The sequence below is a fragment of the Meleagris gallopavo genome, chromosome 7 (genome assembly GCF_000146605.3).
Source record: "Meleagris gallopavo isolate NT-WF06-2002-E0010 breed Aviagen turkey brand Nicholas breeding stock chromosome 7, Turkey_5.1, whole genome shotgun sequence".
Classification (NCBI taxonomy): domain Eukaryota; kingdom Metazoa; phylum Chordata; class Aves; order Galliformes; family Phasianidae; genus Meleagris; species Meleagris gallopavo.
In genome coordinates, this window is record NC_015017.2 from 11,384,810 (window position 1) to 11,408,365 (window position 23,556).

The 23,556-nt window shown below is 36.8% G+C and overlaps 1 protein-coding gene across 1 annotated transcript in view; it reads left to right on the forward strand.

Annotated features, from left to right (window-relative positions):
• Positions 1-23,555, forward strand: part of BMPR2 (bone morphogenetic protein receptor type 2) — a 73,474-nt gene extending 49,919 nt beyond the window's left edge. Inside the window, exons 6-13 of the mRNA XM_031554282.1 lie at positions 12-242; positions 4,371-4,485; positions 6,077-6,237; positions 7,647-7,794; positions 8,762-8,898; positions 12,174-12,346; positions 13,443-14,722; positions 16,200-23,555. Of these exons, the coding sequence (XP_031410142.1) occupies positions 12-242; positions 4,371-4,485; positions 6,077-6,237; positions 7,647-7,794; positions 8,762-8,898; positions 12,174-12,346; positions 13,443-14,722; positions 16,200-16,450 (2,496 nt within the window). The 3' untranslated portion in view covers positions 16,451-23,555. The remainder of the gene's footprint in view (positions 1-11; positions 243-4,370; positions 4,486-6,076; positions 6,238-7,646; positions 7,795-8,761; positions 8,899-12,173; positions 12,347-13,442; positions 14,723-16,199) is intronic.
• Position 23,556: the final 1 nt, after the last annotated feature.

Consider the following 23,556-nt stretch of genomic DNA (forward strand, 5'->3'; position numbering starts at 1 on the left):
TTTTTTTGCAGTTGATTGGCCGGGGACGATATGGAGCAGTGTACAAAGGCTCCCTGGATGAACGTCCTGTTGCTGTGAAAGTATTTTCTTTTGCTAATCGTCAAAACTTTGTCAATGAGAGGAATATTTACAGGATTCCACTGATGGAACATGACAATATTGCCCGCTTCATTGTGGGAGATGAGAGATTCACTGCAGATGGGCGTATGGAATATTTATTGGTGATGGAATATTATCCCAATGTAAGTGCTTCAGAAAAATCAATTGGATTTGTTTAGATTTCTAAGAATAGCCACGTAAAAAGGATGTACTTCAGCCTCTGATGATTCTTGCACAGTAGTCACCTTTGACTGGTGTAATGTAAAAATGATCCATATAAGGTACAATTTTAATGAACCATTAAGTATGGTTTGGTTTCCTGTAGTACCCTTTAAGGTTGCCCAGTTACTGTTACCGAATGTAACGGTAATGTACGAATTCTTGGCTGTAGTATTTTGCTCTTGGTTATATTGCAGTTTTTAAAAATCAGCTGTGGAATAATCAAGGGCAGTATTTGAAGAATTGTTTTTACTTAAAAAAATAATGAGTAAATGTAAAACTACTTGATGTTAAAAACATTACACCTCCATCAAGGTCGTTGCAACTTCACTCTATAGCTGCAAATGGCAAGGGTTTTCTACAAGAAAACATAAGGCATCCAGTGTTGTTGTTTGTGGCACTATAAATCGTGAGGTGTTTTTATACTGCTTTTTTTAAAGCTTCCTGTGGCATACCCTATTTGTTTTGTTCTACCGTGCATTGATACTGAAGAAGTCTTAAAGCAGTGTTACTTTGCAGAACCGTATCTTCAGTTCTCCTGAGCAGTGTGCAACATCCCTCAAACTCATTGATCTGAGTTCAGTACTCTGTGTGTGTGTGTACTTGTACGTGTACATAGAACAAAAGTATGTTGAAAATGTACAACATAAAATGTGAGTTACTTATCATGAAGCATCTGAGGCATTGTTTTCCTGTTGTATAGAAAAGGACTTTAACTGTTCAATTAAACCATACTTCAGTGAGCTTTTTGGTGTCAAGTGAACAAAGGCATTGTATTTATTCCAGTGCGCAAAGGTGATGACTGCAGGTTGATTTGTTATGAGGGCTGTAGGACAAAAGCAGCTTATTAAAGCAAAAAGAAATAGAACAGCAATAAATAGCAGTAATGATGGCTTCTCTATTAAGATGTTTCAGGTACTATATATATGTTTGTGTTGAAAGTTAAAGGCATACATGTATATAAATATCTAAATGTATAGGCAAATTTAAGAAGACAACATATCATTTCACAAATATAGAAAGAGTGTCCTGACTGAAACTCTTAAAGTGAGAACACACTTGATTCTGTCAGTTTATAAGGACTGAAAATCTAAGAAGAGATTGCAGAGATGAGAAATGACTGCAGGAAAACTCAGGCATGTCTATACCACATGTATGACCTACTGTGACAGAGCAGGCTTCCTTTCAACTAAGTTAAGTGAAGTCAAGAAAGAATGCTGTTCCTGAGAGGGCACAGCATAATTGTCTTAACAAGCGATCTGGTTTTGCTGTTTTCTCGAATGAAAGATATTTGGTTGAATGTAATTCGATTGGAAATTGTTTTGTGTCTTCTATAAACAGGATCTGTTTATAGAATATATATATTCTATATTGTGTGTGTATGTATATGTGTGTGTATATATATATAGCAATCTGCTTGAATGCACAGATGAATCTTACAACATATTATCGGATACTTTCCCGATATGGTGTTGAAAACAGCAATATTAGCCTGAAATCAATTCACTGGTGGTTTGGAAGTCATTGGAAAAAGTGCACAGCAGGTGTAATTAATGCACAGTACAGTCCTTAATTCAGTGAGCAGATGTTCTGCTGCGTGCTGAGCTAACAGCAGGGAAGGAACCCCGCTGTGGAAGTGCTACTAGAAGGGAATGGCGCCATTCAAACTGTCGTCATAAAACTTGCTTCAATAAGAGGTAACCCATACAAGATGTGCAGCTGAAATATTCCCCATCCAAAACATCTGAGAAAAAAAATTTCCTTCTTGGAAGTGGAAATACACAGAACATTAACATAGGAAATTGTTTTTGGCATTGCTTGGGTGAAAGCAAGACAGACTAAATTAAACCAAATCACTATGTTATCCAAACACCAGACAGATGAATGTATGGGAGCAAGTAATAAAATGGGGTATATATGTGTTGGCTGATCAACACGCTGTTGTGATGCTGCAGTGAGGTACAGCAGGTAAATAAGCAGCACGTAAGTTGCGAGGGATGACACAGCACAACGTAGATAACAGAATTGTGCCCCTGGTGCTCAAACATTCATGTCTTTTTAGAACAATTGAAAAATTGTTGTAAAACAGTGGAGTTTTATGGTTGTCAGAAAAAAACATCAAAAGTCACGATCAAAACAAATATCCTCAATTTAATGCTTGTACTCGTGACTCTAAAAAGAATGATCTCAAGTATAAATCTCCCTCTCAAAATCTTAACTAAAACTTTTCCTAGTTGTCGTTTATACTGAACTTCACTAAGAGCATAAAATCACAGCTCTCAGCCATCTTAAAAATAAGTGGTGATTAGAAAGCTCTGAGATCATTATATGGTTTTTCCCACTTAGGCCACAACAACAGTCTTGTTATCCCCATTAAAATGGGCTGGCATTAAGGATTAAGTGGAGATTTATATATCAGAAGAAAATATGTGATCCGTATTGGACTGTGCAGTTTACCTTCATATAATTTAAGTCTATAGATAAGCAAACCATTTCATTTGTGTATTTCACATTTTACAACTTTGCCTTTTCACATGTGGACTTGAGTAAAGAGAGGACTACACACTACACCTGGTGTAGTGACAGGAATTTTTGTGAATCTCTTGTTTTGGTTTTGGGGTTTATTGCTATGGTAGAACTGACAGAAAGCTAGTAGGAGTCCTTCTTGTAAATAATTTTGCATTTTTCTTATAGTTTACAACTTTGTAACTCACTTGTAAATGAATTCTCAGGTTGTTTTTACCAAAATCTATTTGAAGTTTGTATGACAGTATTTTAAACAGCTAAAAAAAAAAAAATTCTCATTGAAGTTTACAAGTGCATAGTGATGTTTGGTCACTTTTCACCAAGGAGGTTATCTGTTTATGGGTTCCTTATTCCATACAGTCTAAATCTGAAAAGCTGCAAGACTTTTGTAATTTTATTAAGGAATGCCAATAATTGGCTTTCAGTTTTAGCACTGGATTAAAAAAATAATCTTCGGCCATTTTAAATGTTGGTTATCTGTGTGCATCCATCTGAACTGTGCATGTATTACCTGAATACTGACTCCAAATGGACTCAATGGCAAATACTTGCAGTTATTTTTTTAACCAAATGTTGCTTAACTGACATGTCAATCAAGTGCTTTTATTTGCAGCTATGACAGTAAGATGTTACATGTTAGTGCATCTTTATGATTAAAAATTTAAACAGGCAAAAGACATTGTCATGAATAACCATTATAATGTCTATGCAGAGAAAGCTGGACCTCTTGTTCTTTATGCGTGGGGGTTTGCTTTGTTTAAGCCAAGGATATTGTTACTGAGGGCTGTGCATAAAAATGCACAAAGGCATGACAGTCGTGGATCTGTCCTTTTTGTCATTTTGTCTGTGTTTCTAGAATATTTCACTGACACAACTGACACTCTTCCTTTGTTTTTAAGATTTCACTGCAAATGATAATTTTTTCTTAAAAAATTAACAAAAAAACAGCATTTTATTCATGTTTAAATTCTATTTTAAAAAAAAAAGTATGAAATTCTTTTTTCCCATTTCTTCAGTATGCGTTGACTTGCTCCTATTCTGAGCCTTCTTTGGGCTTTTTTGTTTCAAAGACTGAACTAATCACAGCAGGTGAGATGCCAGTGAGAGATGTTCAGTGTTGTTCTGTAAATGCTAAAGGTTCAAAGTCCACTAATTAGTAATCCCAACTGTTACATCTGCAGGTACCTTTCTCCTTCTGTTGTTCAGTAACAACTTTATAAGAATAAAAGAAATCAGTATTTTGCTTTTGTTTGTAATGCTTTACTCATAAAGGCGATATTTATTATTATGTATGCTAATTTTCTTTTCAGTTTCCTTACATAAACTGAATGGCACCACTAAAAATTAATGAAACTCTGATCCAATCTTGTGTTTTATAACATCTGGGTAAACACAGAAGCAGTTGCAGGAATATGACTTTCAAGAGCAACGGATAAAACTATCCTTCTTCAAGATTTTGACTTGATTATTCATTTTGCTACTTGGTAATTATTTTAATCTAGTATTTGTTATTTCATTTTTGATAGGGTTCACTGTGCAAATATCTGAGTCTCCATACAAGTGACTGGGTGAGCTCTTGCCGGCTGGCACATTCTATAACCAGGGGCTTGGCGTACCTGCACACAGAGCTACCTCGAGGAGGTAAGGCCAAGAAGGGATGCCAAAGTGTTCAAGATGTTGCCATTTCTGTCAGGTAGAAGATTGCTGCCTTTATTTTTCATTTGTGACAGTACTGTGAGTAGGAAATGTTTAATCCAAATACAGATTCCTCACAACTTCTGATCTGCTTTTCCTTTTGAGCAATTCCCTGTCATGGGCTGCGCCAGTGATGCTTGCACAAAAACAGGGAGTAAGAGCCAGCAGTGTCCCAGAGACAGACAAGAGGAGGAGGCAGAGCTGTGCAGTGCTGCTGTATCATGGCAACAGATTACTGGAGACCTGAAGCACTGGGTGTCTGTCTAATAGAGAGCGAGCTGATGGAGTGTTCTGTTTGTTTACTGCGGTTCCAACACAAACCAGCAAAGCAATCTTTAGTTTGTGTGTGAACTGTATACGTGAAAAATAACTACATTTCTTAACTCCACGGTAGTTTTATCATTTCTCTTGATTTTTGTTGAAGGGTGAGATCCCATTCTTCTCTGTTTATAAACAATATTGCTGCATTTTTTAGTGATTTATTAGAGCATTGGATCTGACAACATGTTGACGTATCTATTTTATCTCTGCTCATTTGCTTTAGCCCACCATTTCAGCCAGTGAAGTATCACAACTATATAACAGGTATTCTCTGCTATAACAGACTGCAGAATGTGGCCTGGCATTGAAGCATTAGATTTTTGGCTATAAATAAAAAGATGGCAATATTAATTCTAAATGAAGGTGCTAATGTTGAGATTAAAGTCCTAAACCATGTATCTCAAGTGTTAAGAGTGGAAACCAATGATACTTTAAAAGTGCAAGGCTGAAAATACCTAAATTGGTATTCCTGCGTGTGATTAAAAGCGCAGTTATCATCCTAACATCGTTTAGCTTTTAGAAATGTGCAGACAAGTGTGTCCATTAGCAGCCAGAAAATGTGTAAACCCTCTATCATAAAGGAGAGACAGACATAGACTGTACTATATGAGCTAGGAAGGAGCTCATGGAGTAGAATAAACTGCATAGTTGAACTGGTTCTGCAGTGCTTGTTGTTTTACTAAATAAATTGCATATAAATGAGGAACAACTGAGATTAGTCTTTGGAAAAGATCAAATCCTTGCAGGAATAACATGTATGGATTCTCTGCAATAATATTGTCTACATATCTTCTGAATTATTGCTAATCCCAATTATAATTTCAGTAGCTGGTATTGAACTTAACAGGGGACTGTGCATATGAGAGAGAATGTTTGGAATAGCTGTCCGGGCTGTGGCAGTGAGTCTGTGCTTAAGTACATAATGTCTTCCCTGCCAAAATCATGCTGCAATATCCTTTAGAAAGAAGCTTACTGGCAAACATTAAACCTGTATGTAATGGTAACCCAGTATAATGTTTAAAGGCAGTGAGTGCCAGTCAGTTTTCTGTAGATAGCATACTGCAGAGATCATTATAAAGAAGCAAATATACTAGCTTTCTACAAGATAAGTTGATTTTCTGTTTATAATAGGTGAGCAGACTTAACGAGGTTCTCTCGTTTTGCCAAACAGTAGAACTGCTCAAATAATAACAAGCACTTTCGTATGTCCAAATAGACCATTACAAACCTGCAATATCCCATCGTGACTTGAACAGCCGCAATGTACTGGTAAAGAATGATGGAACGTGTGTAATTAGTGATTTTGGGCTCTCCATGAAGTTAACTGGAAACAGACTGGTGCGCCCAGGCGAGGAAGACAATGCAGCCATTAGTGAGGTAAGTACAAATAAAGATAAGCCAGCATATAAAGGATGAAAATCTAGTATGGGAGTAACATTGAGAAACAGTTGTTATAAGATGAATATTATGGTGGTACTATTCATTTGATGGGGAACTGCTGCAGTAGGGAGGCTGCTTTAGAGGTGGAAGCTTTGTATATGAGAGATGATATATGCAAGGTGGGTATGGTTGCAGAGGTTACAAAGATGTGGATGCAAACTCTATAAGTCTTGTACTGCAAACATTACTTAAACCCAAACAGTCTTTGGAAACTGAGGTAGTTAAATTTTTCTTTTTTTTTTTTCCCCTCCCCTTCCATGTCCTACAACCACTTATTTCTCTGTGTGTCATCTGTAATTTGGTGGACTTTAAGTAGATACAACAGGGAAAATAAACGTGTGTAGAAAGGCATGGAGCAATTGAGAACAAAGAGTAACCTATGAGAAAAGATTGAAATAATTAAAGTTGTTTAGTCTAGTGAAGTAAAGATGGAAGCAAGTCTTCAAGTATGTAAACAAGTGCTACAAAGAGAAAGGAACAAACTGTTTGCATTTAGCTTGGATAGGAAGAAAGGTAATGGGATTATTTTGTAGGTGGGAAAGTTTAGGTTAGTTGTGAAGAAACCTTTTGAATCTGTAGAATTCAGGGACTGCCAGGGAAGACTATAGAATTTGCATCCTGTGATTTTAAGGAAGACATTGGAAGAACATCTGCTAGGAATGGATTAGAATGGTTTCTGGGCAGAAAGAGGAAACTGAGTTCTTAAGCTTTGTTTTCGATGATACAATGATTCAGAAAGTGCTTGCTTTTTCTTATTTTTTTAATAAGTGTAAATGTGCAAACATCTGAATATAGGCTACTCAAAAAATAATAGTTTAAACAAAGACTGAAAGCCCCCTACTGCCTTAGGATAATTGTCATCTGTGCTTTTATAGTCTTTACATTTCATTCACAGAATGTTTCACAGTGCTAATCAGCATCCTTTAGAAAGCAAGTGTTACAGTAATAACACTTAGTGCACAAATGCTTTTTTTTAGATGTCCTCTCACTAAACAAAGGAATGGGCAAACCACCATTTAAAATACAGGGATGTGCAATAGTCCTTTGACAAAATACTGTCACAAAAGGACTGATGAATGACTGCTCTAGTCTAACATATGTTTTAGTAAGACTAGGCCACCAATAAGAGTTGCAGCTGAGGGCATTGATTAGAAGAGAATTGCGTTTTCCATCTTAACTTCTAGAAAACACTGAAGTATATTAAAAACAACACAAAACAAAACAACAAAAAAACAACACATGTATGCACCAAAAAGAAATTGATTGCGTAAGAACTCAAAACCTTTATAATAAAATTGAATTTGGAAATTACTTCTTGATTTAAAGCTTTGATTTTGACTTTCCAGGTCGGTACGATCCGCTATATGGCCCCAGAAGTGCTTGAAGGAGCAGTGAACTTAAGGGACTGTGAATCTGCTTTGAAACAAGTAGATATGTATGCACTGGGCCTCATCTACTGGGAGATATTTATGCGATGTACAGACCTCTTCCCAGGTAACTAAAAGAACTAGAAGAAACAATAATAGAGGAAATGTTAGTCCCTAGTCAATGCTTTTTGAAGTGAAGAAGGGAAATAATTTATCATTTGTTTTTTGCTGTTAAGCTGCTGCCATCTAGCGTTTGAGATGGTTATTGTTAACAATACACTATGTTAGTGGGGCAGCGAGGATCATGCTGACAGACTTCAGATGGCCTGCTAAAGCATTTTATAGGCCACATGGCAGTGCAGTTTGAGCACTGTCGTTATTGTCCAGAGCTCATGAACACTGGCAGTTGGGTTGGTGGCAAAGGCAGTACTTAGTACTTTCAGTACTTAGATTTGATGATATAGTGCCCAAAATATCTTTCAGACCTTCCTCATGAACAAGTAGATGGAAAAGTGTTGTAATTTAATGCAGTGTTTAGCCATTCATACTTTTATTTATGATAGTGACATGAAAAATTCAGGTAACTTGAATCTTGTAAAATAAAACTAGAGGAAATAAACTGTTAACATGCAAAAAAAGTACAGTGACCTCCATCTTCTTCCTGAACTATAGCATCTAGAATTAATCTGACATGCAGTATTCCCTCTGTAGTTAAACAGCTGCACAGTACATGCAGTGGCTTGTAGTCTGTTTGGATTTCCTCCCAAAGTATGCTTAATGTTGACATTTCACAGACATTAGGTGTCATCCTCAGGCTCCAGGACATTCTGAAGGTGCCCATCAGTCAGTAAAATTTGAAAATGTTTTGAGAGGTTTTCAAACAAGACTTACATCATTTGTGGTTCATTCAGTGTTTCTGGGGAGAGGGAGGGAAGCAGAAGAGTGTGGGTTTGAGGGTGGAGTCAGAATATCTTGATAGGTAACAACTTTGATGCTACCTTTCATCACTTGAAAGCCCTTGCCCTGCCTTTTTTTTTTTTTTTTCCCCCTCCTCCCAGATATGTGACTTTCTTCATTCTTTCTTGTGCTAACAGGGGAATCTGTGCCAGAGTACCAGATGGCTTTCCAGACAGAAGTCGGAAACCATCCCACTTTTGAAGATATGCAAGTCTTGGTGTCCAGAGAAAAGCAAAGACCAAAATTCCCAGAAGCATGGAAAGAGAACAGCCTGGTGAGATAGTACTACGTACTATGTACTAAGAAACAATCGATCTGGCTATACAGTGGTATCATTTCTTAAAAGCAATTTTTGTATTTGCATCAAGTGCCCACATATTCTCTGGATGCTGGATGAGAAATATTTTATGCCTTTTAAATCTTAAGGACTAGTAGCACACTTAATAGGCAAAAAATAATCCTCCAATACTGAAATTTCATAAGCTTTCATAAGCATATACTTCTGAAGAAGTATAGTCTTCAGAATTTGTAGTGGCTACAGTTTATAGCAATTATAACTACATTCAAAAATTTGTGGCTTCATTTGATCTACAGTTTTTATTTGCAGAAGCAAAAGCAGAGTAATGCTGTTTGTTGTTTTGAATTAGTATTGCTATGGCTTAGAGCCTTGCTTGCTGCTGCAGGCTGACAAGTTACTGCAAGTCAGCTGAACTCTGGTAAGAGTCTGTGTGCTTGCTTTCATCTGCAGCAAAGGTGAGGTAATTGTGACTCCCCTTAGCAGAGTGGGTGTTGTTTCTTTTATTACAAGCGAAGTGAAATGTCAACAGTTTCTGGGTTCTACCTGATAACATGATGGCTTATTTAAGCAAGCATGGAAATTGACATATTTGACTCATCTAAAAAGATAGTTTTAGGAATTCACTTTCTATGAAATTAAGCCTTTTAATCTTCAGAGACTTTGCTAGTTGATAAGTATGTAGCTACTGTGCAGATAATGGGGAGCCTAAGGCCTCATCTCTGCTGGTACTTGTAAATATGTATGAAACCATTTTCAGAGAGGAGCATAGCCTCTGGTATTACAGTGCTTTAAAACGTGTTGCAACTGAGTTGGGAGTTTCACAGAGAGCTTCTCTGCACAGTTTGGGCCAGTCTTAACAAAAACTAAAAATAAAAATCCACACCCAAACTGTATAGCAAATCAAGCAGCAACTGCTTTAACTACAGACATGTTGGCAAATGTGGTTGGAAGAACCTGAGCTTGATAGCTATTTTTGAAGACAGTTGAAACAAGCATTTTAAGGTTTGTTTTATTTTGCAGGCTACCATTTTAAATGCCAATTGTGTTCTTATAAATTGATAGATTCCAGTATTAGTAGATACTGACCTAGTATTACGATCCCTGTATTTAAACTGTTTTAACACATTCTTTGTGGTGTTGCCAACATTTTTTTTAACAACCCAAAATAATAATAAAATAATGTTCAGCTTTAAGGATGGATGTATATCATCACTTTACAAGAGAAGAAATAAAAAAAACAGTAACCTGTAGTTCTCTAATAGGTATTAAAAAACAAGCTCCAGCAGATGCTAGTCTAGGACAATATCTCAGTAAACACACTAGAAGAGATGTCTTAGAAAAATAATCTCACCCTGGACCCAGGGCCTTACCTCCTGTACCTTACATATAAGATGTAAGGTATACATAGAGATAAAAGGCTTCTCTCCATTATTTAAAGCTGTGTTGACATGTTAGATTAAAACACTTTCGTGCATATTGATCTATTAGAGAAATGTATATGCTCTTTTCCTTTTAGAAATACAAATAAAAAAATTGTTTAGGTCACATAATTAAGGCATTCTAAAGATGTGGAATCCCCACTTTATGATTACTTATGCAGTCTCAGTCTGCTTCTTGAACACTTGTTATGATATGGACCTTGACTAGTGATATTGTTTTCCACGGTATGAATCAAAAATTTGAGCAGATGATGTGCATAAAATAACCTCAGGCCTATAAAGTGAGTTGGGATGTTACCAGCATTTCTGTTTCACTTGCCAAGCCCAAACCAGGGACTATGCTTGATTTCAAATGTTGCAATGGAGAGATACTAATAGAATAATTCAACTTGCTATCTTTCATCTTTCTTATGAATTGTAGGATTTCTCAATCATGAATTTTAAAGTAGATCCCTTTGAACCTGAAATTAATAGAAAATACATTACTATGATAAAAGTGAAGGTTTAGAACTTCAGTGTTGTTAACTATCTGTACTATGTTGTCTGTATTAACTATCTGTCATCATGTTCCTTTCAGTATCCTTCAAACACTAAAAGAAAAAGATTTACTGGACAAGTATCTAGTAAATTTAAAAACGATTACATTTACAGTTGGTGAAACCTGTAGGGGAGAGCTTTACATAGGGGCAAGAAAGGAGATTAGGGTGTCCACTAACTTAAAGATGCAACTAGATTGCAACTAACTGAAATACTAAAAACTGATTGAAGCCTTTTATTTTGGTAGAGAAAACATATCCAGTATTCTATCCTGACATTGTCCCTGATGGTGTTTTCAAACTTGTGTCCCTCAGCTGCAAGTGGTTTAACTGCTTAGCCTCTCTGATTGATTGTGGGAATGGAGTTAGAAGATTTCCTTGTGTGGGAGCTCATCCCCACCTGTGCAGCCATAGCTGCATCACTGAGCAGCAGTGACTTGCCAGATGCAAGTGATGCCAGAAGCCTGCTCTGTGGGCGAGGAGCTCTTCACTAGCAGGCAGAGCCACTCCTGGCTTTTCCTGCCAGAAGCGAACAAGGCAGTTCTGGCACAGAAACAATCAGCAGGCCCCACTGAATGCTTTAGTGCCCAGCTGGGACTGTTCACAGTCACTGGTGCTGGAGAGATTAAAGCTGAGCTGAGATGTGAGACATTCTGGCAAACGGTGACCCGTCAGTGGGCAGCAGGGGCTCATAAACGTCTGCCTGTTTTCTGTGCTCAGTATTTGTAAAAGTACAAATGTTCAGAACTCGTAGTTTCAGTTGTCTACTCTCCAGGCCTTTGACCATATGGCAGCATGATTCGATGGTCTTGAACTCTAATTCTGACTGCCCCATTCACCCCACAGTGTGATCCCAGGAAACTGTATGTTTCCATTTCTCCGTCTGTTAAACAAGGGCAGCAATAATCTCCTTTCATAGTGCAGACAAATTCACTGATATTTATGAGGTATTTGAATGTTACATTAGTGGACAGAAAATGAAAAGCCTGATGAACTGGGCACGGCTGTGTCAGTTGCATACAGTGCAGAGTGGCAAAGCTGGGACCATTAGCTGAATTGGGAGGACGCCAATGACGGGGTTTCCAGAGCCACCATCAATCCTTTGTACAGGACTTTCATAAAGCAGGGAGTTGTGTGTCTTCCATTTCTTTTTCTCACCAACTTATGACTGTTTTCATCTATGCAGAATGCTGTCCTAGAACAGTAATTTTGAAGCACAATATAAAGGGAAAATAATTTAAGAAAAAGTGGTTTTTGTTTGTCTGTCTCTCGGCAGGCTGTGAGGTCACTTAAAGAAACAATCGAAGACTGCTGGGATCAGGATGCTGAAGCTCGATTAACTGCCCAATGTGCTGAGGAGAGAATGGCAGAACTCATGATGATTTGGGAGAGAAATAAATCAGTTAGTCCAACAGTCAATCCAATGTCAACTGCCATGCAGAATGAGCGGTAAGAAGAGAAAAAATTGATTTTAGTCAGCAATGAATGTCCAATGCTTAGCTCACTCCAGGAAGGAAGCTAGAGCACACCATTCACTTAATGTTTCTGCATAATGTTTAAACGTGTTTTGGGAGCTAGTCTGCATATGGGTTTTGTGTAAGATCCTGATTGTTTTGTATTGCATGAATCCACAAAATAAGCATTTTTATGGCATTGGATTCTTACAATCGACAGAATTCAGGCTCCTTGTATGTAAACAACTGTTTTTACTACAGTGAGGCCTGTTAAGCTGAGTTTAGACAAACTATCCAAACAAGCTTTAAAAAACATGAAGTGACTATGAATTATGTTTAAAGACTCTTTTCTAAGTAATGCATTGAACTTCTGTTTAAAATGTTCTGCTTTAAGCTAGGAGTGTTCAGGCAGTAAGAGTTCAGGAAGTCACCAAGACTCGAATTTATAGCTGTTCAATTTAAGAACTACAGTGCCCTTGTTAAAGTCATTGTTATTCTGGCCCAGTGAGAGAGGTGATGGGCACATCCCTTCTCTGATTATAAATGATGCAAGAGTGAGAATTTGCACTGACATTAATGCTAAAATAATACACAATCAGAGATCTGGATTTGAAAGAAGGGTAGTGTTGGCACGTTGTCATGAAAAAATTCCATTTAAAGCATGGAACACCTAAATTGTTAAAATTATTACACATTTTTCATGGTTTAGGAGCTTGTGACTCTTTCCTAGCATCATTTTCTGCATCCTATGCTCTTGAGTTACTGTTTCCCTTCTTCAGCATCACTTCTCTGCAACTAGAGCAGTACCTTATCAGTGAACTGTACAAATACACGTATTGGACAAATAGGAGAAAATTACTGTTACGTGACTTATTTGTATAAATAACATTCGTGACAAAAATGCTGTCGTACTAAAATGATGTTCTGCTTCCCAGGATTTTTCAAAGAGGATCTCAGGTTTTTTTATTCTATCTGTCCTTAGTTTATGTATGGAAAAGAAATAGACATTCAGCTCTTTTAAATTAGAGGCTTTATAATATAGAGCAATATTTACATACGTGATCTTAATATCACTGATTTTTTTCTTAAAGGAACCTGTCACATCATAGACGAGTGTCAAAAATAAGGCCATATCCAGATTACTCTTCTTCTTCCTACATTGAAGATTCAATCCACCACACTGACAGCATAGTGAAGAACATTTCGTCTGAACATTCAATGTCCACTACACCACTGACTTCAGGGGAAAAGAATAGAAACTCCATTAACTATGAGCGGCAACAAGCACAAGCTCGCATCCCTAGTCCTGAGACAAGTGTCACCAGTTTGTCCACCAATACTACTACCACCAATACAACTGGCCTCACTCCTAGCACTGGCATGACCACCATATCTGAAATACCTTATTCAGATGAAACAAACTTACATACTACAAATGTCATGCAGCCAGGTGGGCCCACACCAGTTTGTCTGCAGCTAACAGAGGAGGATCTAGAGACAAATAAACTGGATCCAAAAGAAGTAGATAAGAACCTGAAAGAAAGTTCTGATGAGAATCTGATGGAACATTCACTCAAGCAGTTTAGTGGGCCAGATCCACTCAGCAGCACTAGTTCCAGCTTGCTTTATCCGCTGATAAAACTTGCAGTAGAGGTGACAGGACAACAGGATTTCACGCAAGCTAGCAATGGTCAAGCATGTTTGATTCCAGATGTCCCATCTGCTCAGGTCTATCCTTTACCCAAGCAACAGAACCTTCCGAAGAGGCCTACTAGCCTTCCTCTAAACACCAAAAATTCAACAAAGGAGTCACGGTTAAAATTTGGTGGCAAGCACAAATCAAACTTGAAGCAAGTTGAAACAGGCGTTGCCAAGATGAACACTATCAATGCTGCAGAACCTCATGTGGTGACCGTTACCATGAATGGAGTGGCTGGTAGAACCCACAGCATAAACTCTCATACTGGCACGACCCAGTATGCCAATGGGGCAGTGCCATCTGGACAGACAGCCAGTTCAGTAGCACAAAGGGCCCAGGAAATGCTTCAGAACCAGTTCAGTGGAGAGGATAGTCGTCTGAATATTAACTCAAGCCCTGATGAGCATGAGCCCTTGTTGAGGCGGGAGCAACAGGTTGGCCATGATGAAGGTGTTCTGGACCGCCTAGTAGACAGGAGAGAGCGACAACTTGATAATGGCCGAACAAATGTTAATAACAATAACAGTAATCCGTGTCCAGTGCAAGACACAGCTACACTCACTATCCAGAACGTAGCCAGAAATCCTGGGCAGACTCAAACTAGAAGAGCACAGAGGCCTAATTCGCTGGATCTATCTGCCACAAATAGTTTGGATAGCAGCAGTATGCAGTGTAAGTGCCAGCAGAACTTGAACAAGTTTCCCCGATGCATTTTTTTTGCTGAATAATTATGTATATCTGCTTGAAAATACTTCTGTGTCCCCTTTCACTCCTCAAAGTGTGCCTACTAATCTCATATAAATTCAATTTCCATCAGAACTATTTCAGTCTTCTCAGTAAAGTCCTGCGTTCTGTTCTCATCAGCTTCATGTTTTAGGTCACTATCTTCTTTCCACATACATGAGAAAAAATCTGTCCCTTTCTATTCTGTCTACTTTGATTCAGGGAAGGGAGCAATTTTTACTATTATTTGTTGTGAGGCGTCTGCCTTGGCAGTGGCAAAGGTTATTGAAATGTCTCCTGTTTCTTCCTTCGGGGACACATTATGCCTTCTTCTCCATACTTTTCATCATTCATAAGAGTAACTGGCCCTAAGATGCATTAATTCAAATTATTTTTATTATACACTTATGATATAACTTCGTAACTTTTAAAGCAACTGATATTGCTGTATTAGTCCAGCCTAGATGGGCAGTCAGGCATTCTCTAGCTTGCTATCTGAGCTTCAACAGATAAAGCAATCCTTTGTCAGTTTACCACGTACGTATTAAAAAATAACCAAAGTAGTTAGAGAATGAATTTTATTAGACTCCCTCAGAAAAACTGCCTTAGATTTTTAAGCCTAAAAATGTAAGAGGCTACAATGAGAATCTTCTTATCACAGTAAGAATGCAGTTATAGTTATGTTTGAGTACATAGAATGAGTTTCTTTGGAGTCCATGGGCTATTGGAGAGACTTCCTAGATAATGTGCTTGAGTTGAAATTTTATTGAATTAAAAAAAAAGATTGCAGTAACTTTCTTTAATTGAAAGTTAAGAAGAAAATAAAATATTTGAAGGTTAAGATCAGATTTCTACTGCTGAATTTTTATCATGTTTGAAGTTGACAAGCATTTTTTCCAGTTTTGCAGTGCAACATCCCAAATCCTGATTTAGGATCCTAACAGAGAAAATAGATGTTAGCTTCCTGGCAAAGGCCTGAGCTCTACCTGGGGTTTTGTATGTAAAGAACTGCTTTGTGAGGCCAAGCAGGATTAGGGGATCTATGATTTAATCGTGCTATTAAATGTTTAGCCTTTGCCGTCCTGTAGTAGCTACATTTTTTTTCTTTGTACCTTCCATTACAGGTAATGTAAGATACTATGATTGCAAAAGCCCCTCAAATATCAAATGCTGATTCTGCTGTTTGATGCCAATGTGCATTCAAGGTAACACAAATTACTTCACTGAAGTAATTTCTGACAGAGAACAGAATCTGCCCCCTTGTTTTAGTGACAGCACTATCCGCTGCCATGTCTCTGCCATACAGTTGCTTAACTTAGTAGGATTTTCTGCTTTTTCTTCTGTTCTGCATGAGTAACAACCCTGGACTGTCCAGTCTATTCTTTCCTGTAATACTATTTTTCTACTTTTTGTTATTGTTGTTCAGTAGGTGATTCGTCACAGGACAGCAAATCGGGCTCAGGAGAAAAGATCAAGAAACGTGTGAAAACTCCTTACTCACTGAAGCGATGGCGTCCTTCGACATGGGTCATCTCCACTGAGCCGCTGCACTGCGAGGTCAACAATAACGGCGGTGACCGGGCAGTGCACTCCAAATCCAGCACTGCTGTTTACCTTGCAGAAGGAGGCACTGCCACCACAATGGTATCTAAGGACGCAGGAGTGAACTGCCTGTGAAATACTTTAAAAGCCGACAAATGACTTTTTTCTTTTCTTTTCTTTTCTTTTTCATTATTTGAAACAAACATACAGAAGACATTTTAAAAAACTGCTTTCTCCACCTGTCAGCAACCCCTATCGAGGACTCGCTTTAAATAGATTTCAGCTATGCAGAAAATTTTTAGCTTATGCTTCCATATTTTTTTATTTTGATTTATTTTTTGAACATTTTTGCACTTTTATTTAGTATCGCTAAAGTTAAGTCTGTCTGTTTTGACCACGGAATATATATATGTGTATCAAAAATGTGGTCTCAAAATATTTTTTAAAAAACAAAAAAGGTATTGCTGATAATCAGTTTGGACTAGTTTCTTAAGGTCGCTAAGATCATAAGCAGACTATAAGACAGGTTTGACTGCGGTGGTGTCTTGTAACCATGTTTTGATTTCTGTGCGCAAGCTAGTCTGTATATTTCTATGTTACAAAGTGTATTCTCTTTTGCCCCTCCATTTTTCTTGTGTCATGTTGAAATGTGCAATAGTCTATAGTTCACAGTATGCTTTATTGAAAAAGTGTTTCTAAAACTGCGACATGTTCCTGTTTTTGTCTTTGTTACGTTTTCCCTGACAGTTGAACAGTCAGCCAGTTGTGACAATGAACTTTGCACACCGTAGCCAGCTCAAAGCTGCTGCCTTTATCGCATCGTGCTCTGAGGTGACAATGTATGAACTTTCCCCAGCTTGAAAGGGCTCTTTAAAAGGAACAAAAATTGAGTTCAGTACCTTTCCTCTGATTCTTCTCAACTGAAGTGAGTTTCGTTAATGGTGGTAGATGCCAGCCTGTCAAGTTCTGAGTAACCAATTGTTGAACAAATGTAAGGAAACAATGTCAGCCATTTTTGTACTTTATTTTGTGTACAGTTTCACCCATTGTATTTATGTAAAACCAGGTCACTAGTAGTGTACGTTGAAAAATGCGAGTCAAACAGAAACCTAAATAACTGTCATACTTAAGACCTTTAGTGAAGATAGGTTGTGAACATATTTTATTAACAAAGAGGAACAAGTATGAATCTTAATTGGCACAAATCTTTCCTGACTGAACACCTTCCAGACAGTCTGGGTAAAATTAGCCTGATGACCTACGCAGGTAGGTGCATCCTGACTGGTTGCTGTTGCTGAGCTGAAACGTTTCTTCCCCTCAGGTTTTCAAAGCCCTTCATTCGTCTTGGTAGAATCTACTGCATGCTTTTAAAATTCATGGGTATGAGTGTTTGGGGGGGAAGGTTGTTTTTTTTCTGGTTAAACACTTCTTTCAGTCTGTATGTAACACTCCACACATTGATTTTAGCTGTCAGTGAATGTGAATCTAATATGTATTGAGATTATTTTTCTCACCATCTTATATAGATCTTCCTTTCTCTTAGAATAATCATTTTTACTGTCTACTGAAAGCAAACTAATTTCCTTACTGGCCAGGTCTTCCTTTCACTTAAGAATTATTCATCCACCTGAGAAGTACTCTGATGGAAAACACATAAGTAAAAACTATTTAAATTAAATATATATATTTATGTGCGTGCGTGTGTGTGTGTGTGTGTGTGTGTGTGTGTGTGTGTGTAACACGTCAGTCTTTGGTAATGAGGTCAAGTTTTACTTCGGAAAACTGGTGATGTTCAAAAAATAAAATAAATTCTATGCAGCCATCCTGCCAAACTCCTGTGGTAGGATACTGGCAGTAATCACTTGCCTTTCCCAACCTATCTTCTTCTGGCAATCAGAAACAGATGCTCTGTGCTCTCAAGCTTGTTTCCTAGCTATTGTACTATTTTTCCTCATGAGGTAAAATTGCCAGCTCTGTTTTGTACATCTGATATAACTGGTATAATATATACCTTGCTATATCTGATTCTTGCTATTTCTCAAACTCTTGCTTGTGCTTTATGATTTTCTCCTTCAATGGTTACTAAATGTTTCTTATATTCTTGTACGTATCTCCAAGAGATAACTCTAAATCCAAATTTTTGATTCAGTATAGTTGTGGAAATACAAGCTATGAGGTATAGTTTGGGCTCCCTGTGCTCTTTAAGCACCAGCTTAAATAATAACTCTGAGGTGCAGTTCTGTTATCATGATGTATAAATATATAGCTATACTTTCCCTCTTCAGAAAATACAGCCTTTCTCTGGTTTTACTTTTAATTCACTCCCCTGCTTCCCATCTGCTACAATCTTGCATCCCAGATGTTGAAAACCTGCCAGTTGCTCAGCTGGGTTTCAAGACCTCAATCAGAATTTTTGGCATTCTGTTCATAATGTTGGCCACGTTTTTCATCTCTTTTGGACTTCTTCAAATCTACATTTTATGTACAGTATGTTGTCTTGTGATGATTACTGTATCATCCATACTGAAGACTCTTCACCCATTTTCCAGTGACTTTCTGGTTTGCCTTACATATGTATCATCCATCAGCATTTCAGAATGTGGGCTGAAAAGCATATTTAGGACACTTATCTAACTTGACAGACTCTGGGGATAGAAAAGTTATTTGCTCTGACTAGTTCTTTTTGCTAAGACAGGTTTGCTGTGAAATTCTAGCCTTTCTTTTCAGACCAATCCTTTGTAAGAAACCCAACTTTTGTTATGCTTAATGCAATCAAAATAATTTTGATCCCAGATGAAGATTCTTGTGCAGTTTTTGTTGAACGTTTTTTAAGCATGCATAAAAATTTCATTTCCTTTATCTTTTTCCTATCACTTCCTGGAAGACCTTTTGGGGATGAATTTTAATTAGTAAAAGGTATTGGATTTGTAACCTGCCATGGATAAATATTATTTGTAGCACAACAGAAATGTGTACTTTATCACAAAATATCCTATAGATTACGTAGAGAAAAAGTATTTATTTGTAAAGGTGAGTCAAAACAAACTCTTAAGTGCACAACAAAATATTGTAATTCTGCACAGGTAGATGAGATCAGATTACTAGTTTGTTTTTAACGCTTATTTTATTAATGTCCTATGTTATTTTATTTTTTACTCACAGTGCATAATCCAGTCTCCGCAGAATACTTTCTCTGTAAATTAAATAATAATGAATTTCATCTCGTGTCCTGGAGAATCATCCTTAACCAAATAAAATACATGTAAGAGAGAATTCTACAGATCAGACACGTGGATAGGTGGTAAATGTACTGCAATCAAGAGACACAAATGGTTCTGTTTGTTTGTTTTAGGATAATGATGACAGTTGATAATATTCTATCAACATCTCATGTATATTGCAGACAAGTTAAAGTAGAAAAAATGAAAAAAAAAAGAATGATAGTGTAAATACCTATGAATTGTGCCACTGTCAAATAGGCAACAGTAGAATATTTGCTATGGTAATTTATAATGTATAATTCAAGTAAAATATTACAGCAAACATTTGTGATGTTTGTATATATAACCAAAATCCAAAAGCTTATTGGTTTTTTAAAAAAATGACATGCTAGTAGAAGTTAAATGAGTTAGTTAGGTTAATGCAATATCTCTTTTTCTGTTTCCTGTGTTTCCTCACCAATATTACATGGTTTTTAGAATGTGAATTCTAACCATTTGAACAGACATGCAAGCATAGTCAATTGTATTCTCTTCTAAATTGGAAATTTGCAAGTAAAGTTATCTGAAACTGCTATCTTCCCTGCTTATGAAGCTTGATAGTTTCATGTACTAAACATTTATCATGTCTTTCTTCTAACTCTGAGATGCACTTAAATTGCACAGCTAAAAGATAAAGAAATTCCTAATTTAAAGCAAGACCAGTTAATATCATCATGTTTAGAATATTCTCTGAAATTTGTTTAGAAGTGTTTAGAAATTCTCTGACATTTTTTCTATATTGTGCTTTCTTACCATTATTCATGTCAGTCTTGTTTCCATTTACAAAACAATCTCATTTCCATAGGCAATCAAGATATTTTTTTTTCCCAGTAGAGGGTACAAAAAGCAATACAAGATGGATGCTGTCAGGTTTCTGGAAAAAAAAAATCAAACAAAAACCCTTATAAATCTGCTTATGAAATGTGTATCTTTCCATCTGTCAACTCTCTTAAAAATAATTTATTAATTGTGCTTGCCTCAGAAAGGAAAATAAGGATGTCCTGAATTTGTTTGGAATGGATTATTGGGCAAAATTTAACAGTAATGAATTGCTACGTAGAAAATACATATACAGTGTACACCAGTATATGCCATACTTACAGTATTCAGTTATCCTGTATTTTGCTTTTTTGATATCTCTGAAGTATTTAAAACAGCAACAGAAGTCCACTAATATAATACCACTAAGTCAATGTTCAGGTGATAATTTTCTTCCTTTAAAAAAATATTCAAAAGATCATAGCCATTCTGCCATTGAAACATAATAATGGAAAGTTCCAGCCTAATTAAGGATTTTTTTTTAATTCCCATTGCAGTTAATATGGGAAAAATTGTATCATGCTGTAGTTTTTACGTATATGAAAATGATAAAGTTCTCAATGCTGAAAATTAGCTTTTTTTAAGTCATAAAAATAATAATTACCTAGCACAGTAGTATATATGCATGACCTAGTGTATATGAAATTTGGAGCAGCTTACTAAAGAAGATTGAAATAGGCTTGATTAGTCTATGAAAGTTGGGTCATAGAGTGGATGACTTTGTATTTTGCATAAATTTGCATTATTTTAACTTTTCTCTCCAGTCTCCCACTATGCATTTTGCCAGGTAAATATATTAACCTCGGGTTTTTTGTTTTTTGTTTTTAATGTACTTACTAATTTTTGTTCAACTTTATTCCTTTCTTCAAAGAAAAATCTATTGCAGCGGAGCCAAATATATATATTTTTATGTAAACTCTGTATGTATTTAGATGCATATGTATGTCATGCAGAAATTCCAGGATTAACTTCTTGAGTTACGGCATCAGATGATAGCACTGGTAGAAAGTATAATGGTCTTCTTCAGGTATCATTCTTAAATTGTCTTTATAATAAAATTGGGCTCAGACTGTGACGTAATCCAGCAGTGTAAGATCCACCATGACATGCTTTGTTCACTGATTTAAGGTTTCTCCTTTCAGGTTGGAAAAAAACAAACAACCCTCAGCATTTTTAATCCATTATAATTTTTACAAGGCTTTTTTATGCAGTAGCTGCTGTAGTGAAGTTTGATTGTGTGGGGAGGTTTGGCCACTAAATCCAATTGCATTTTAGGCTTCTATGTTGTCCTAGAAAAACTCAAGTTGTAGACGTGCATCCATTTCATTTTTTTAATTTATTCTTTTCCCCTAATTATGTTCTGTTTTGATGTGAAATAGTAAGAAATCAGATTTCTCATTTTTAGGTTTCTTTTGTACTGACTAAAACTAGTAGTGGAACTTTCGCTCTGCAGAAGAGATTTAGGCACTCCTTTGAATCAAAATGGGAGTCCCATTTGGCACAAACTTACCCAGGGAAGTCAACATATCGCAAACACAGACGCCACAAACAAGCTGGTGCTTGAGCCAAATGCCATTGAAATGAAAGAGGTGTCTGCCATTAGTTAGGAGCAAAGAAGAGCTGGTGCTGATTTGAAAACTTAGGATTAGCTGTGGGAAAGCCAATGTGGAACGCTGGGCCTCGTGGGCTAATCCTGACTGTTGGTATTCTGAGGGCTGCTACCTGGTGACTTGGTTCAGGCTTCCACTCCAGGTCAGTACCAGTTCAGCTGTGGTTATTGTTGAGAAATGGGACTACACCAGTGGGAGGGGCAGTGCCAGGTTTTCAGGTAAATCCTCATTCACACCAAACCCCTTTGATGTTCATCTGGGCTAAATGCAGGTCTGATTTAGTGGCTGTTACGGTGTGTTAGTAATACGGAATTACTTTTTATGGCCAATTCTATTTATTTCACTGTAGTTTAATTACATATATGCATAACAGCCAAGAATTAATTGGAGTTATGCTAATTTATAGTGTAGTAGTCAGATTGTTTTAAAAGCCCTACTAATCAGTAATTGTGTGAAGTTTCAGGTCATTCAATTGGTTAATTTCAGTGCACAAGTCACACTCTACTGTCACAGCAAGGAAGGATTTGTTCAAAGCTCTTGCAGGCTTCTGCAGATAGATTACATCTGTCAGGACCACAGATCTTGCCTGGTAACTATTTTAAAGCAAAAATAACTACCTTTATCATTTACTGGTTTTTAGATCTCCCGAAAGTTAATTTTTGTAAATCATTCACTAGTTTTTAAAGCAACAAAAATGCATGAGGTTTTATTTCTAGAGCACTTGATTCACTTTTTTTCTTTTGTGCTTCAGAACTGTATCATGAAGTATCACACTTCCATCTTGTTTATTCAAATGGAAAGAAAATAATAGATGTTTCTGTAATCTTTAGGTCAAAGGAACACAAAGAAACACAAAGAATCCATGTTACTGCTGACTTCCATTGGTCGCTTTTGAATTTCTTGATTTTTGTGACTCCTCTTTCACGATGTTGAAATGTATTTAAAAAGGTTTGTCTATAATGTTTCTTGTCTGCTTTTTGTCTCTAGAGAAAAGTGTGCTCTATTCACATTTATATAAGCTGGAATCATACTTTACAATTGCTGTCGATTATTTTTCCCCCAAATGCAGAGGAAAATGAATACAGCAAAAACCAATTTCTAGGGTTTGGTCTTCAGTAGAAGCTGAAATAAGGATATGTGAAACTGACCTTTTCCTTATGACAGATGGTAAAGAGAGCATTAATTTCTGAGCGAGCTTTTCTGGGGAAGAGGGGGAGAAACCCTAGAATATGGAGTCTCATCAGAACCCTTTTGTTAACGGGTATTTTTGTTTTTTCTCTCAAATGATTGAGTAAATATCATGTATGAATTTATAAATAATTGCTTTCAGTTATTTCTTTTGTATAAGCTGCCCAGTACCCTTGCTATGCTATATAAGTTGTGTTTCATGGAACAGTGTGAGTATGAAATAAAAGCTAATTTTTGTTTTTTAATCATCTGTGGATGCCACTATGAAAGCTGACATTGTTAAAGCCACTACAGAGTTTTCTATGAATACTTGTAAGAATTGCTTTGTTATATATAAACCTAAATAAAGAGATTGTATTGATAC